At 37.0% G+C, this 15,354-nt stretch overlaps 1 protein-coding gene across 2 annotated transcripts; it reads left to right on the plus strand.

Annotated features, from left to right (window-relative positions):
* The first annotated feature begins 68 nt into the window (after positions 1–68).
* Positions 69–14,160, plus strand: IKZF5 (IKAROS family zinc finger 5). Of its 2 annotated transcripts, XM_012781304.3 has the most exons (6): positions 69–221; positions 1,687–1,835; positions 3,034–3,084; positions 7,544–7,709; positions 9,630–9,812; positions 11,161–14,160. In XM_012781304.3, the coding sequence occupies exons 4-6, from the start codon at positions 7,577–7,579 to the stop codon at positions 12,102–12,104; spliced, it is 1,260 nt and encodes a 419-aa protein (XP_012636758.2). In that variant the 5' UTR covers positions 69–221; positions 1,687–1,835; positions 3,034–3,084; positions 7,544–7,576; the 3' UTR covers positions 12,105–14,160. The 2 variants fall into 2 exon arrangements, with proteins under 2 accessions (XP_012636758.2, XP_012636756.2); XM_012781302.3 differs by lacking the exon at positions 3,034–3,084 and having other exon boundaries at positions 70–221.
* The last annotated feature ends 1,194 nt before the right edge of the window (positions 14,161–15,354 follow it).

Raw genomic sequence — 15,354 nt, forward strand, 5'->3', positions numbered from 1 at the left:
CCCCCTCAGGCCTACGGAACACCAAGAGAGACATACAGCCCTCGCCTCTGCCTTCGCCCTACGTCCTGCTCACGCGAGACTTGGGAAGGCAGGGGGGCGGGAAGGGAACGAGAGACACAACAAACATGGCGGCGGCTGCGACGGTGACGAAGACGGCGGCGGCGACGACGGCAGCGGCGTTGAACAAGGAGGTGGGGGTCACTCGGTGCGGTTGTCAGGAGGTAAGTAGCAGGCTGACGGCTTGGGCGGCGGCGACGCGGCTGAGCAGGGCGGATAAGGAGCGGCTGGAGGCGAGAGCCGAGTTCGCGGCGGGCCGGCTGACCCCGCCCGAGACTCAGTTCCCGCAGAGGGTCGGTCGTAGTTGGTCGGTGGGCGGGGTGACGACCCAGAACCTTCCTGGCCGGAGTGCGGAGGGCTGCGCTGCCTGTGGCTGCGAGAACCCAAGGGAGCAGTGCCTCCGCTGTCGGCGCCGTCGGGCAGGAGCTCAGAGGCTCCAGGGTGGGGACTGCTGCACCTGGCTCTGACAGGTGGTTGTGCGGGGTCGCCCCGAGGTTTGCGTCTTCTCGGGGTATCAGGGTCTGAGGGTCAGCCCAGGCGCGGATCTCCTAGGTGTTCCTCATCCAGGCGAGGATGTCGCTCCGAATCTTGGTGAGGATGCTGCCCCAACGCCGATTCCAGGCTGCTCGTTCGTTGGGAGAAGGACTTTTAAAACCTTCGTCTTTTATCTAATAGATCCTGCCGGATCTGTTTCTACTACACGTGCACTTTAATTTTGGTAGCATGTGAGATTTAGGGAGGACACTTGCAGCAAAGAATTACTCAGGTTTACTCAGAGCTTAGGTCTCTCTATCAACTGTCTGGAGAATGAGTGGCCAAACCAAGCATGCTTAATAACTGGATCCGAACCAAACGGGTTCTAGCTAACACTAACCACGTGGCCTATTTAACGTCTCCTTAATGTGCTGGTCAGAACCTGAAAGTTGTGACAAGAAGAGAAGAAATAAAGGCGTCTTAAATGGTGAGATCTCAGGAAATTCAGTTTTGAAAGGAAAACTTTAAAACTTTTAAAGTGTTTGGACTAACAGCTTTTAAAATTCCGTTTAATTTTGACTTATGTCATGTCTTCAACACTGCTAGAGATTAATACATTGATGGGAGTTCGTTACAGTGAATTGAAATGTTTAGTGTTCTTTTCCTGTAGCAGTCCAGAATGTTTTCCAGAAAACCAGAACTGTTCTGTGTTGCCATAGAGAGAATAATAAAGATGAGATTCAGACGTGCCCTTGTTGGATATGCATGGTGGGATTTTTTAAAACCCTTTCCTATTTCCACAGATAGGACTGAGGCATTGTTTTTATGCAACTGTAGCTGTTCAGCAGTACCAAACCTAACCCTTTTAGAAGTACACTGTGACCAAATGAAATTAATAACTTAAATTTAGTAAGACATTAAATTTTTACCAGAAAAATGAAATCTTAAGAAATCCATCAGTGAAAAAATGTTAGTCATGCCTGTGGAGCTTTTGCTGAAGTATAGCTATTGTTTTATTCTTTGATTATGTCAGCTTAGTGTTCTTTTCAGCTAATGGTAATAAGACAGGCACAAGTTATTAGCTTATTAAACCTGTAGGTGCTAATTAAATTTTTGTGTTAAAGGTTTTGATTTGTGTTGTGCTTTTCTTTGCAGATCTCTGTATGGCTTTTTAATTTTAGTTGAAATTCTCTCCATGGCCTTTTGGAGTCCCTTGGTGTGTCTCCAGAGTAAATTTCAGTTACTCTACATTTCATCCATGTTGGAGTGGCAGGAAAAAGGAGGAACTGATTTGGGGTGAAAAGGTTAGATTGTACAACTTCTCTGTTATATTTCTTCCAACATGGTTTTATTTATGTTTTACTTTTATGTTATGCTTTATGATTTGTCAAAGCCTTATAATGTTCCTTTTTGCCTTCAAAGAGTTTTTGACAGTTCTGAAATCAGGAATTGTGTTCTAATTCTTTTCGAAGGCCCATATTACTCTATAGAAACGAAGCCTCATTTGTTAGCCTTCTCTATTAATGTGTTCTATAGCACAATATATTTTTCAGTGACCATAATTATTAGGTGATAGAAGTAAACACATCATTTGAATTATAATCACTTTATGTGTATAGACCTGCTTAACCCCCAAATTAAGTTATATAAATTGGTTGCTAAGTGCTGTATTTTTCTCTGTGGTTAGTAACCTTTAAAAACTTCTCAGATAATGCTAGATGAATGAAACATATCCTATCATTGCATAATCATGTTCTCAAAATTCTCCCATAGTTTATAAAAAAGATAGACTTTAGGAGGAAGGTAGGTTAAAGAGCCTCTTCTCTGGTTTTTTTCTTCCATTACCTATGTTTCATGGTTATGGTTGCCTTCTAATTTGCATGTTAATGCCTCTGTTTTAGCTCCTGGTGAAGAGGTTCTTAGTGTGTGCACCTGTTACACATATATAGTGTATGTTTGTGTATATTCTTATATTAATTGGCAACTTTCCATTTATAATACAAGACTGAAGAAGAAAGATCAGAGGACTTTATACAAAATCAATCCTTTATCAAAAGCAGAGGAATCTTGAATAGTTTAGATTACTTGCTTGGAGGTAAAGAGATTTTCATGTTCTTTTGGGATATCAAATCTTAATTCTCAGATACCTCCCTTTCCTCCACTGGCTTGAATAGTCTTGGTCATTTTGTAAAAACATTATTTTTGAGCCTTGAATGGATAATTTTGGGGAAGCTATTGGCATAAAAATACTTTAGGTATACTCTAGCCAGTTTCTATGTAGACATACACTTATACTCCATGGAATTCCACATTTAACTCAGCTTGCCTTAATCAGAGTAATCACTGGAAGGATTCAGGAATTTTGCTGTATCATAAAGAATGATAATCATGAAGTTTAAGAATGTTCTTCTCTTTGGTTGATATGATTAGAGATCTATCTTAGTTCAGGCTGCTGTAAAAAGTTACCATAGACTGAGTGGTTTAAACATTTATTTCTCACAGTTCTGGAGGCTGGGAAGTCTAAGATCAAGGTGCCAACAAATCCGGTATCTGGTGAGAGACTGCTTTCTGGTTGTATTTTCACATGGTAGACAAGTTCCCTGGATCTCTTCTTACAAGGGTGCTAAGCCCATTCAAAGGGTTCCACCCTCATAACCTAATTACCTCCCAAAGAAGGCCCCACTTTCAAATACCATCCCATTTGGGGTCAGAATTTCAACATACGAATTTTGAGGGACACAAACATTCCGTGCATGGCAATATCAGTTAGGAGAAAGATAGATTTGGGTTGGAATATACCACCCAAATCTATAATAGTTTTGGAGAACAATTAAATAAATTTCTATTTCAGATGACAGGGTTTTTACACATTGGAATTTTGTATAAAGTAAGTAAATTTTGGCCAGTAAACTCCAAGGTGTTGAATTCATGGCCAATAGGAAAGATACCATTGAAGAAAATTATTGTTTGCTGATTTTCTAAAGTATAATATATTTATTATGTTTGCAAAGGGTTTTAAGTTTATCTGTGCTTTAGAAGCATCTCCAAATATCAGTTAATTTGTGGAGTTCTTAGATTAAACTTTAAGTCCTGAAATTGATGATGATTATTTTAAATAGAGGAAAATGGTTTGGATAGAAAACCTCTATTTTCTTTCTGTGAGAGGAAGTCTGTTGTATTTTCATTATTATTATTTTTCCACTTATTGTGCTTAGAAATATTGACTGGAGATGGAGAAAACTGGGTTTTGAGCCAAAGACTCTACTTAGTTTTAGGCACCTTTCATTTGGGTCTGTTCTATCAACTAGAGCTCTTCTCTATAAGGGCCTGTCATGCTCCTTATATATGGATATATGTGACATAGGTGACATAGGTCAAGTGGGCACAGAAATGCTTAGGGATGAAATGACACCTAATTTATAAATCACAATAGGATGTTTAAGGTTATAAACCATATTAATATATTTAAAATCTAATTTAAGAATAGTTTTCCTTCATGTTTACAATGTTATTTTCTGTTATCTTATTTCATTGGCATCAGTTTTTTTTTAAGTCCATCATGTGTAATGATGGAAAAGCAGCATACAATTTATGGCAGGGAACACAGTGAAATTTATAATGTGACAATGTGATAATAGCCAAGACTGTCAAAATATGCCAGCCATCCTCTGTAATTAGGCTCATTTGTGTTCTTAAACTTGAGATCTTGAGATGCCTGTATAAAAATATCATTTTCTTCTGCTTGCTTACTGGCAGTCTTGTGTGTTTTTACTGCATTGTCATATGTACTGTAGCAGTGTTATGCTTTCTAATCAAGATTTGGTAAGATTTATCTTGCTTATTGAAGCCTATCAAAGTATATTCAGACATTTTCCAGGGAAATGTATCAGTTTTCAAATGAACTGATTGGCAAGAAGTGATGTTAAGTTGCAATGTAAATACTGGGATTTTTTTTTCTTAATTACAGCTTTTATAATTAGAACACAGACAATCTGTGGGACTGTATGGCTTTTACAATTCAAAAAATAATTTCCCAGGTCTTATTCTTGATAATCTTTTTAATTGGAGCTGACTAGCTTACATTTTCTAACGAAAGGGCAAAATTTAAAGGAAAAATAATCAGCAGAATCAATGATAGTCACAAAACATAGTAATACAATGATTAGGAAACAGAGAACCAGTTCAAGTAAAACCAGTAAGATGGGGAAAAAAAATAAGTGAAACAAATTGTTCAAAACCCAACAATAGTGGAGGGGGAGGGGGGATTGCTCGCTGTAATCCTAGCATTTTGGGAGGCTGAAGTGGGAGGATTGCTTGAGGCCAAGAGTTCAAGACCACCCTGAGCAACAAAAAAATTAGCTGGACATGGTGGCGCAGGCCTATAGTCCAGACTGAGAAGATTGAGGCAAGAGGATTGCTTGAGCCCAGGAATTTGAGGTTGCCATGAGCTATGTTCATGCCACTGCACTCCATCTCCAGCCTCGGTGACAGAGCAAGACCCTATCTCTTGCCTCGGGGTGGGAGTGAGGGCAGGGAGCCAGCAATATAATCTATAAGATTGAGAAAGTTGAGCCAGATTAACCCTTTGCACTCGGATGTTGAGTCTGGATAATGTTGAGTGGATAATGAGAAAAAAGCAAGCGAGTGCAAAGGGGTTTAAAGCAAGTGATTTAAAGATATGGCCTAAAAGTAAAATAAGAGATGAGTCTGGGAAATTACACACTGATTTGGGAAATTAGAAATTGGGATGTATGAATTAATAAGGCTCAGGTGGACAACGTTTGTTTCATCGTAACTAAGGAACAAATACATGCTCAGTATATTCTCCAAGTTGATGAACTAATAGAAAAAAACTGTGAATCTGAGACATTGAAGGATTTCTTAATCCAAGGTATAACCATTTTTTACTACAAAAATAATTATTAATAGAAAAATAGCTACCACTGTCTGCATGCCTACCCCATGCTACACGTTGTAAGTTACTTTATGCATATTTGCTTGTAAAACTTAAGATAGTACTGCAAGCTGGTTTTCTTATTCCATTTTACAAAATAGGAGACTAAGGCTGAAGAGAGGTCCCTGTTCAGAGTCTTAAAGCTAATGAGTCTCATCCAATACCAAAACAGAGTTGTCTTTTGATGTCTAAGGGGTATTGGTTCCAGGACCCCCAGGATACTAAAATTCATGGATACTCAAGTCCCTTATATAAAATGGCATAATATTTGCACATAACCTACCTTTACCCTTCTTGTGTACTTTAAATCATTTCTAGATTATTTATAAAACAGTACACTGTAAATGCTATGTAAATAGTTGTTACACTGTATTGTTTGGGGAATAATGACAAGAAAAAAGTCTGTACATGTTCAGTACAGAGGCAACCATCCATTTTTTTTCCTGAATATTTTTGATTTGCTGTTAGTTGAATCCACAGATGTTGAATCCACAGATGCAGAGGGCCAAACTGTGTTCTGTTATCCAAATAGATTTTCTGTAACGACTTTCTAGAAAACAGTGAAAAGAGGTAGCAATAATAGTTTTCCAAAGCCCCTGGGTAGCTTCTAAGAAGGGAGGAAATGTTGCATTAAGAAAAGTGAGAATTCAGTTACCTACAAGTCCTTATTAGGTTAAATATGTTAAGAATAAAGAACAGATTAGAGGCCGAGTCAGGAGGATTGCTTGAGTTCAGGAGTTTGAGACCCCATCTCTACTAAAAATAGAAAAAAAATTAGCCAGTCAACTAAAAATAGAAACAAAAAATTAGCCAGGCATGGTGGCTTGTGCCTGTAGTCCCACCTACTCAGGAGGCTGAGGCAGGAGGATCACTTGAGCCGAGGAATTTGAGGTTTTAGTGAGCTATGATGTACTCTAGCCCGGGGAACAGAGTGAGACCCTGTTGGAAGGAGGGAGGGAAGAAGGGAGGGAGGGCAGGAAGGATGGATTTAGGAAAAGAAATATTTACCATGAGGTGTATTTAGCATAAAAATATTTTTACTGGAAGAAAGGATTCTTTTGACTCCCAGGTACTTCATCATCTTATTCTTAGTAGAAAACTTTTTAGCTATTTGATATGTGAGTTTGGACCATAAACCTATATGAGGACCAGCTTGTGATTGCAAAACTCACAAGAGACTTACCTCTCTACATCAGCATCTGGGATTTCTTTTTTTCTTTTTTTTCCCTAGTCTTGGAGTGGGTAGGATGATGAGTGATAAAGGTGGTGATTTCGATATTTCTAGAGCAGGGGTTGGGAAGCCATGGCCTGTAGGTCAAATCTAACTCAATGCCTATTTTTGTAAAGTTTTATTGGCACATGGCCACACCCATTTGTTTACATATTATCTATATATGAAATTATATGAGTTGAGTAGTTGCGGCAGAGATGGGCATGGCAAAATGCTTGAAATATTTACTATCTGGCCCTTAAGAAAAATTTTGCCATCCCCTCTTCTAGACCACGTATTTCTAGACTAATTGATGTGAACACTATGATCTAAGGACTTGCGTTAACCACATGTGGCTGTTTCAGCTTAAATAAAATAAAAAATTCAGGTTATTTGTATTAGCCATATTTCAAGTGCTCAGTAGCTACATGTGGCTAGCAGCAACTGTATTGGACAGCATAGATATGCAGCATATCCATCTTCCAGAAAATTCTCTCAGGTAGCCCTGATTGAGCCACTTTATTCTTGACCCTCTGCCTCATTGAAAATTTCTGCTGATGTGCTTATTTCTTTCATCTGAACTTACTTTCTCTTTTTTCTGTCTTTGTGGTTTCTTTCCATCTTCTATGATTAAGTTTGAATCTCAGTTTATATTTATTAAATATATTGATTTTTTCCACCATTTTGTATGTGCCTTCTTTAGTTCACTGGAAAGAGTATAAGGTATTTTCAGGCAGGCACTATGTTTTCTGTTGCTTTATAGAGTGTCTTGCAGAAAATAGTTTTTGTCACTATTGTTTTACTATGTACTGGATCGCCCCAAATCATTTCAGTTCTTTTTCCTCTAGGTATAACGAAGTGTAAACTTTAAAAAAGCAAAGATGGGTGAAAAGAAACCAGAGCCTTTGGACTTCGTGAAAGATTTTCAGGAATACCTGACTCAGCAAACCCATCATGTGAACATGATTTCTGGATCAGTTAGTGGGGACAAAGAAGCAGAGGCTCTTCAGGGAGGTAGACTCATCTTAATACTACTCAATAATCCACTTTTTGTAAATATATTAATATTTGTGTGCAGTTATCCATATTATGAAGATCACTGCTCACTAATGTGAATCATTTTTTTTTTCCCCTGGAAAAATAATGGGGCGTTTTTTTCCTTCTTTAAACATATCAGATTTTTGCTGAGGGAGAGTGCTCAACATGGTCTGGAGATGTATTGGTTGTCTTTTTGGAAGGTTGCAGATGCTAAATACCCTTCCTGTCCTCCACGTTCTATTAGCTAACAGCAGACACGGAACCCAAAGGGGATCAAAACATTAGCTTCACTATACAAGCAGTTCAGCCATCAGGAGTAGACCTGAGACCAAAGTAGGGGTTTCTGTTTCTTACCTTTTACAATGAAGAAAGGGCTGACCAGGTTTACCCATCCAAGAAGAAAAACTAGAATAGAGAAAACAGTGACCTGCTTGAGCCTGCTAAAGGTATATTTATTTTGTCTAGTTCGCTTGCCACACAAAAACTGGAATTTATTCCTAACCTAGCTGCTCAGGGGTCAGCAAACTATAGCCTGTGGGCCCCATCTGGACTGCTGTATTTAAATACCCTGCAAGCTAAGAATGGTTTTTACATTTAAAAATGGTTTTTAAAAAATAAAGGAGAATAATGTCCTGACACATGAAAATTCTGTGAACTTCAGACTTTCATGTATAGACATGCTCTATTGTCTGTAGCTATTATTTTCTATAGCTACTTTTATGATAAAACAGCAGAGTTCAGTAGTTGTGATAGAGACCATATGACGAACAAAGAGGGTCTAGGTAGGGGTTGTAATTTAGGGACTGGCAGCAGGGACCAGCCATCACTTGGGAGCTTGTTAGAAATGCAAAATGCCAGACCCCACCCCAGATTTACTGAGTCATAATCTGTGTTTTAATAAGATCCCCAGATAATTCATTTAGATATTAAAATTTCCCACTGGCTTGGGAAAGCAGTGGGAGAGAGGGAGACACTGAACCTGATCCCTCCATTGTAGTGGCCCTGTTGAATATCAGCCTTGCCTCACTGCAGAATCACTTCTCCTGGCGAGGTGGGAGGAAACAGGAGCAGGGGCCTTGAGTTTCTCTTGCCAGCGCTGCTGCCTCCTGGGAGGGAGCATAAGATGTTTTCCCATGAAGCTCCAGGAATAAAAATTTCCCTCCTAATGCTAGATCGCAGACTGGATTTAAGAGACCAGGGTTGTAGTCACTGCCATTTGCTGTTTTTCCTGATTTTGAGCAGCACCTATCCCTTCAGTTTCTTTATACAAGGAAGTAGTCAGATTAGATTAAAAGCAGACAGCCAAACAAACATCTTTTGGCTCTGAAATTCTTAACATTCCCAACATTCAGAGATATCAGAGACAATACTTTTCCTTTTTGTGGCTTAATTAGAATTCTAAGATCCTAAATATAACCCAGAATTTAGAACATACGTATAAACTGAGTGGGATGATGGAAAGCTTATTAATTGCTTGTTTAGACTACAGTAAATAGAGTTAGGATTTTGGTGATGATTATGATCACCAGCTACAGCTGTAGAAACAGCTAAGGTGTTAAACACCTGTGTATAACTGTGCCATCACTCTTCAATGAATCCCTTTACTCCCCTCTCTCCTCACCTGTTCTCTTCTTCAAAAGTATGTTGAAGACTGATACAATTTATATGTAAATAATCTGAGATCCCTCTATAAAAAGGTTCTAGAATATAATACAGAACATATTACTGCTTTTGTATAAAATTAGCCTCAGTTCAGAAAGTCTGTTAGAAAATGAATTTAACTTTTGTGGGAAGTGAACTGTCAATTTATGAAAGATTTTCAACCACTTAAGACTAAAATGCTAAATTGAGTTGATTCCGAAATGCATAATTTCTTTTGCTATACTTTGTTTATAGCTGGAACAGATGGTGATCAAAATGGACTTGATCACCCATCTGTTGAAGTTTCCCTGGATGAAAACTCAGGAATGTTAGTAGACGGGTTTGAAAGAACGTTTGATGGGAAGCTCAAGTGTCGGTACTGCAACTATGCCAGCAAAGGAACAGCCCGGCTTATCGAACATATTCGAATCCACACAGGTAATGGAGACACAGCTAGAGAAGGCATTTCTTTGAGGGCAGGAGTTAGGGGCCAAGGAGGGCAGGTTGATCTGTTGTATAAATAGTTCTTATAGTTCAAAAATGAAGGTTGATGTAAAGTTTGAATAAATGGGGAAGTTATTCCATTTTTACAAAGCATCAGCATAACAACATGCAGACAGGTCAGAAGTGAAGCCCTTTGTCTTTTCTTTAGCCATTTTACTTCTTGATCCAAATAATCTCAACATCAGTCTGCTTCTTAGGTTGAGGATAATGCTCAAAGCATTCTGAAGTGATAAAATGTCTTTATCCTTACTGGTACATTTTAATTACAAAAATGGGAGAAGTTTTCTGTACAGTTACAGACTCTACTGCTAATTGTAGGTGTCACCTTAGCCATCACTTCTGAGAAACCTGCCTAACTAACTACACCCTGTCTCTGCCTAAGACCAGGTGAGGTGTCCTTCCTGTGTGCTCTATTGCTTCCTGTGCTCATTCATCACATCACTGTGGTAGCCCAAGAGCCTTTTGAGGACAGGGATTATGATGAGACCACCTTCATACCCCTAGAGCCTACCAGGGCATCTGACACATACTTGTTAGATGAATGACTCCAAATCTCATATTTCAAATATTTATTTTTACATATTTGCGTAGTTGTCAATTGACATCATTAACTAAAATTGTTCCTTCTGGCATCTGGAGAGTAGGAAGACGGAGAACCATTGACAATTCTGAAGGAACACTTTGACACTTTGTATAATTCATACTTAGACTAGGAAGCCCATTTGGAATTTGAGCTTTCTGTTTCATATAAGGACTTTCTATAAAGGATTTTTGTATATATTTTTCCCCTGAGAAAAGAGTTTGCATATGTGTGAATATGTACAAATAAGTGTTTACATATAGATGTACAAGGGCTGTCCAGAAAGTGTCCAGCCACTGTTAATACACATTTTTCATAGCACATAGCTGGATACTTTCTGGATAGCCCTCATATACATGAACATATAACTGAGACATACTTTTGATAAAATCATTATGTAGGGACTGTTACTAGAATATTTTGTCAGTTGTACTACTTCTTTCTCCAAATGCCACTTGGAGCCATAACAATTTTTATACTATATTGACTAGTAGAATATAAATGCATGTCTCCAGTTGTTGCTGATGAGTTAAGCTTTATCTGTTTGTTTCTTTATAAATTTTAGTAATCTCTTATGCAAATTTGAATTTCCGAGAAGCATTTTCTTCCTGATCAATTTCCAAATCCAATGAATGGACAAACATGAAACTTTCCATAAATGAGCTGTTCTTGTAGTTTCTCCTCATTTTTCTTTTGAAACAGGTGAGAAACCTCATAGATGTCACCTTTGTCCATTTGCATCTGCTTATGAACGTCATCTGGAAGCCCATATGCGTTCTCATACTGGAGAAAAACCATACAAATGTGAATTATGTTCCTTCCGCTGCAGTGATCGAAGTAACCTGTCCCATCATCGAAGGCGCAAGCATAAAATGGTACCAATTAAAGGTACTAGGTCTTCCTTAAGCAGCAAGAAAATGTGGGGAGTTTTACAGAAGAAAACAAGCAATCTGGGCTATAGCAGAAGAGCACTAATCAACTTAAGTCCACCTTCCATGGTGGTTCAAAAACCAGACTACCTTAATGATTTTACCCATGAAATCCCAAATATCCAGACTGACTCCTATGAAAGTATGGCGAAAACCACACCAACTGGTGGCCTTCCAAGGGACCCCCAAGAACTTCTGGTTGACAACCCTTTGAATCAGCTCTCAACTCTAGCAGGACAGTTGTCCAGTTTGCCACCTGAAAACCAAAACCCTGCGTCCCCTGATGTAGTTCCCTGTCCCGATGAAAAGCCTTTCATGATTCAGCAGCCTTCTGCCCAAGCAGTAGTTTCTGCTGTGTCAGCAAGTATTCCTCAGAGCTCCTCTCCCACGAGCCCCGAACCTCGGCCATCACATAGTCAAAGGAACTATAGTCCAGTGGCAGGTCCAAGCAGTGAGCCAAGTGCCCACACAAGCACTCCTAGCATAGGAAACAGCCAGCCAAGCACGCCAGCCCCAGCCCTGCCAGTCCAGGACCCTCAGCTTTTGCACCACTGCCAGCACTGTGATATGTACTTCGCAGACAATATCCTTTACACTATTCATATGGGATGTCATGGGTATGAAAATCCTTTTCAGTGTAATATATGTGGATGCAAATGTAAAAACAAGTATGATTTTGCCTGTCATTTTGCAAGAGGGCAACATAACCAACATTGAAAACAATCATATTATGTTTTACTTGGTTTTGCCTTTTTTGTGTTTTGTGCTTTGGTGTTTTTTTTCATCCCTGATAAAGTGTCTGCTAATTTACAGTTAATACATTATATTTATAGAATATAAATTTGACAGTGGAAATAGATTTTCCCATTTTTTTTCCCCATAAAAGTCTGGTCAGAGTCATTTATGTATTAAAAAAGTTAGACACATTGTGTCTCTTTCCTTTCATTTAGACATTTGAGAATTAGAGTGCAATCATAATCTTCCAGGTGTTCATTTAAATTTTTCACATTTATGGTCCATAAAAACTTAAAGGCTTATCCATACTTTTGATATTTCAATATAGACACTGAGCTAGAGATGTTATTTCTGTCATAAAATGGTAGAATGAATTATCTTCTTATAAAATCTGTTACAACTTATTTCAGTGTTTAGTAGAGAAATTGCCTTAAAAATTGCTCTTAATTAAAATATTTAGTTCACATATCTTAAGTTGAATTAGTAGTTTCATTTCAACTGACAATAATGAAGCTATTTCATTTCAGTGTAGTAAATTTTTCTTTTTTCCACAGGGGAAATGTAAAATAGTTAATTCTTACAAAAATAGGAGATGAAAGTTCTAAAATAAAACTTAAGACTTTAAATTGAAAAGTGTGTTTAATATTTAAAATACCTGTTTATTCAATTTCTAGTTTAAACCCATGTCCATTCTCCATTGAATCTTTATTATATTTTGGATTATTTTTTAAAACCACAGGTAAATACACTAGAGTGCTTTTACTTTCAGCTTGAACTTTTTTCATTTAAAGCTTTTCTTACATTACTAGTGTCAGATGAGGTTGATAACTATAGTGAGAATCCTTTATTCTTCCTATTCCTTTGAAGACCAAAGAGGTATAGTGGAAGTCATCCATCTTATTATTAAAATGTAGAGCTTTGGAAAAAAAAAAATCTCTGAAGATTCCTTTTCCTGCCTTCTATCCATTTATTGCCCATAATTTCCAAGAAAAGGTGGGTATAGAAACACATGGGAAAAAGATGGTGAAGTAATATTTACAAAAATGAGAACATGTGTCCAAAATGGATTCTGGTTTCCTTTTCAGATTGGCCATCTAAAATGTTTTCTGTGAATTCAAACTGTAATTCTTATTTGCAGTTTTACCAGTCTTCTTGTACAGTGATAAAACAATATGGAAACTGAATTGTCGCCTTAGTAATAAGAAAGGATAGAAAGGTGTGAAAATGGATACAAAATGCATTTAAATATATTTGTTTATAAAAATAAGACTTGCTAAATAAATCTAGAGTAATTCATTTTGAATAGGAGGCTGTTGTTTTTATATTGTGTAATAACTAGCTTACTCTGAAGAGAGCTTGGTCAAACAATAAAATATATTGTTACTAACTGTTGGTTTCTGTGTACTTTGCAAAAAATTTATTTTTAATTTGGTTCATATCTTCTTCAGTGTGCTCTTAATTGGCTTCTGAAAGAGACTATCCTGTTAAGCATCTGTTAACCCAAAAGGACCTCTACTCTTGTAGTAAATAAAAGGGAAATACTGATGGTATATGCCCACAAAAACCCCAAGTGCCAAGTTAATGGATCCTCTGCCCTCTCTTCCAAATGCTAGAAAGCCATTGTAATGAGTTCTTGTGGTTTAGTATCTAAACTAATCTCAACTGTATTGTTTAAAGAGCAGCATCAAGGACAGTTTCTCCAAACTAGAACTTTGTCAAATCTTGTGAATCCAAAATTCTACAATTCTGTCTCACTCTGTTGCTTAAATCATTCACTGCTCAGTTCAGTTTTACTGCAGCAATTTCCGAATGTAACTTTGCTCTAGTATTTATCAGTTGCCAGAAAGAAACAGGTCATTTGGAAGCTTCTGCAATTATTTTTCCTTATATTTTTCAGGTAAAAGCAATACCCCAAAATACAAAATGAAAATTTTCATTAAAGAGAAAGAACTCTCTTATTAAAACCAGCTTATTAACTCTATATTCTGGGCCAAATACATTTTTTTTTTTCCTAACAACTAAAGGTGGATGTTTTGGAGGTGCATTTTAATTTAAACATGGAAAAGATATTTTTTTTCATAATTACAAACTAGAATGTAATATCCTAATTTTCCTATGACTTACAGAGCACAGTTGATATCCCAAAGGTGTTGATGCTTAAAAGCTACAATTATTCTAAATGCACTTAAAATTTTTGAGGCAAATCTACCTTAGAAACTTTTTTGATATTGTATTTTTTAAAAGATTTAGGATTTTATTTAAATTTCCTGTGAGTTAAATTCTGTATTTGTTAAGATGTTCATATCTTCCCTTATGTATTAAATACATTTCTCATTTTTAATCAAATATTTTATAGAAGTAAGTTGTTGAGAAAAGTTTTAACATGCACTATTTATAGTACTTTGCCATTAACAGGCAATGTTCTGAAACTAAATTTATTTTTGTTCAGTGAACATAAGTTTAGATTTTTAAAGTTGGTAGATAATTTATCTCCACTAATATTTTTTTAAAAAACTGTGAAGAGATTAACAGGGAATAATTTTATTTCAGATTATACTAATGTAGTATGTAGCTACAACTTGAAATTCAAGTAAAGGCTAGACTTTTACTTTGAAAAAATTCCATTGGGTATTTTCCAGTGCTATTTCATTTTAGAAATAAGTGTTTGCCAGTCTTCTCCAAAATTGTTTGACAGAGGGATTACTAAAAAAATAAAGATAAACCTCATTTTAAGTTCTACCAAAATATTTATCAAATGAATGTGTTACTAAAAATATAGATTCCCTGCTGAAGACTTTTTCATTAGTCTTAGGGGGTGTATGCTTTCTAGAACTTGTTTTTGTTAATGTGTACTTTGATGTATAACAACATATTTTGTATGCAAAACATAAAACTTGCATTATGGTTGTAAAATACACTATATTTAGGGATTCCAAAAAGCAGTTTAATGCTGAAATACCTGTATCTAGTATGTAGTTCATATTGTGATGAAGCTTTGCTTTTGTAATATATGAATAAAATAATAACACTTTCTAATGACCTCGATTTTTCTTTTTTGAAAACTAGGATCAAATTAGTATTTTATTAATTTTCCGCTATGTAAAATGTTACGTTATTAAAATAAATAGATTCTGTGGCTATACTGGTTTGAATTTCTAGATGCCTTACCTGAGGAGATCTCTCATGAGTTTAAAAACAAAAACAGGTCCATCCATACATCTGCAACTTTTCT

Source organism: Microcebus murinus, chromosome 14 (genome assembly GCF_040939455.1).
Source record: "Microcebus murinus isolate Inina chromosome 14, M.murinus_Inina_mat1.0, whole genome shotgun sequence".
Lineage (NCBI taxonomy): Eukaryota > Metazoa > Chordata > Mammalia > Primates > Cheirogaleidae > Microcebus > Microcebus murinus.

What these genes read in the sequence shown, in the direction of transcription:
- IKZF5 (XM_012781304.3), top strand. Translation starts at nt 7,577, where the DNA reads ATGGGTGAAAAGAAACCAGAGCCTTTGGACTTCGTGAAAGATTTTCAG. An exon ending in AGCAGAGGCTCTTCAGGGAG is followed by an intron (nt 7,710 to 9,629) that starts GTAGACTCATCT and finishes CTTTGTTTATAG; the next exon opens with CTGGAACAGATGGTGATCAA. An exon ending in ACATATTCGAATCCACACAG is followed by an intron (nt 9,813 to 11,160) that starts GTAATGGAGACA and finishes CTTTTGAAACAG; the next exon opens with GTGAGAAACCTCATAGATGT.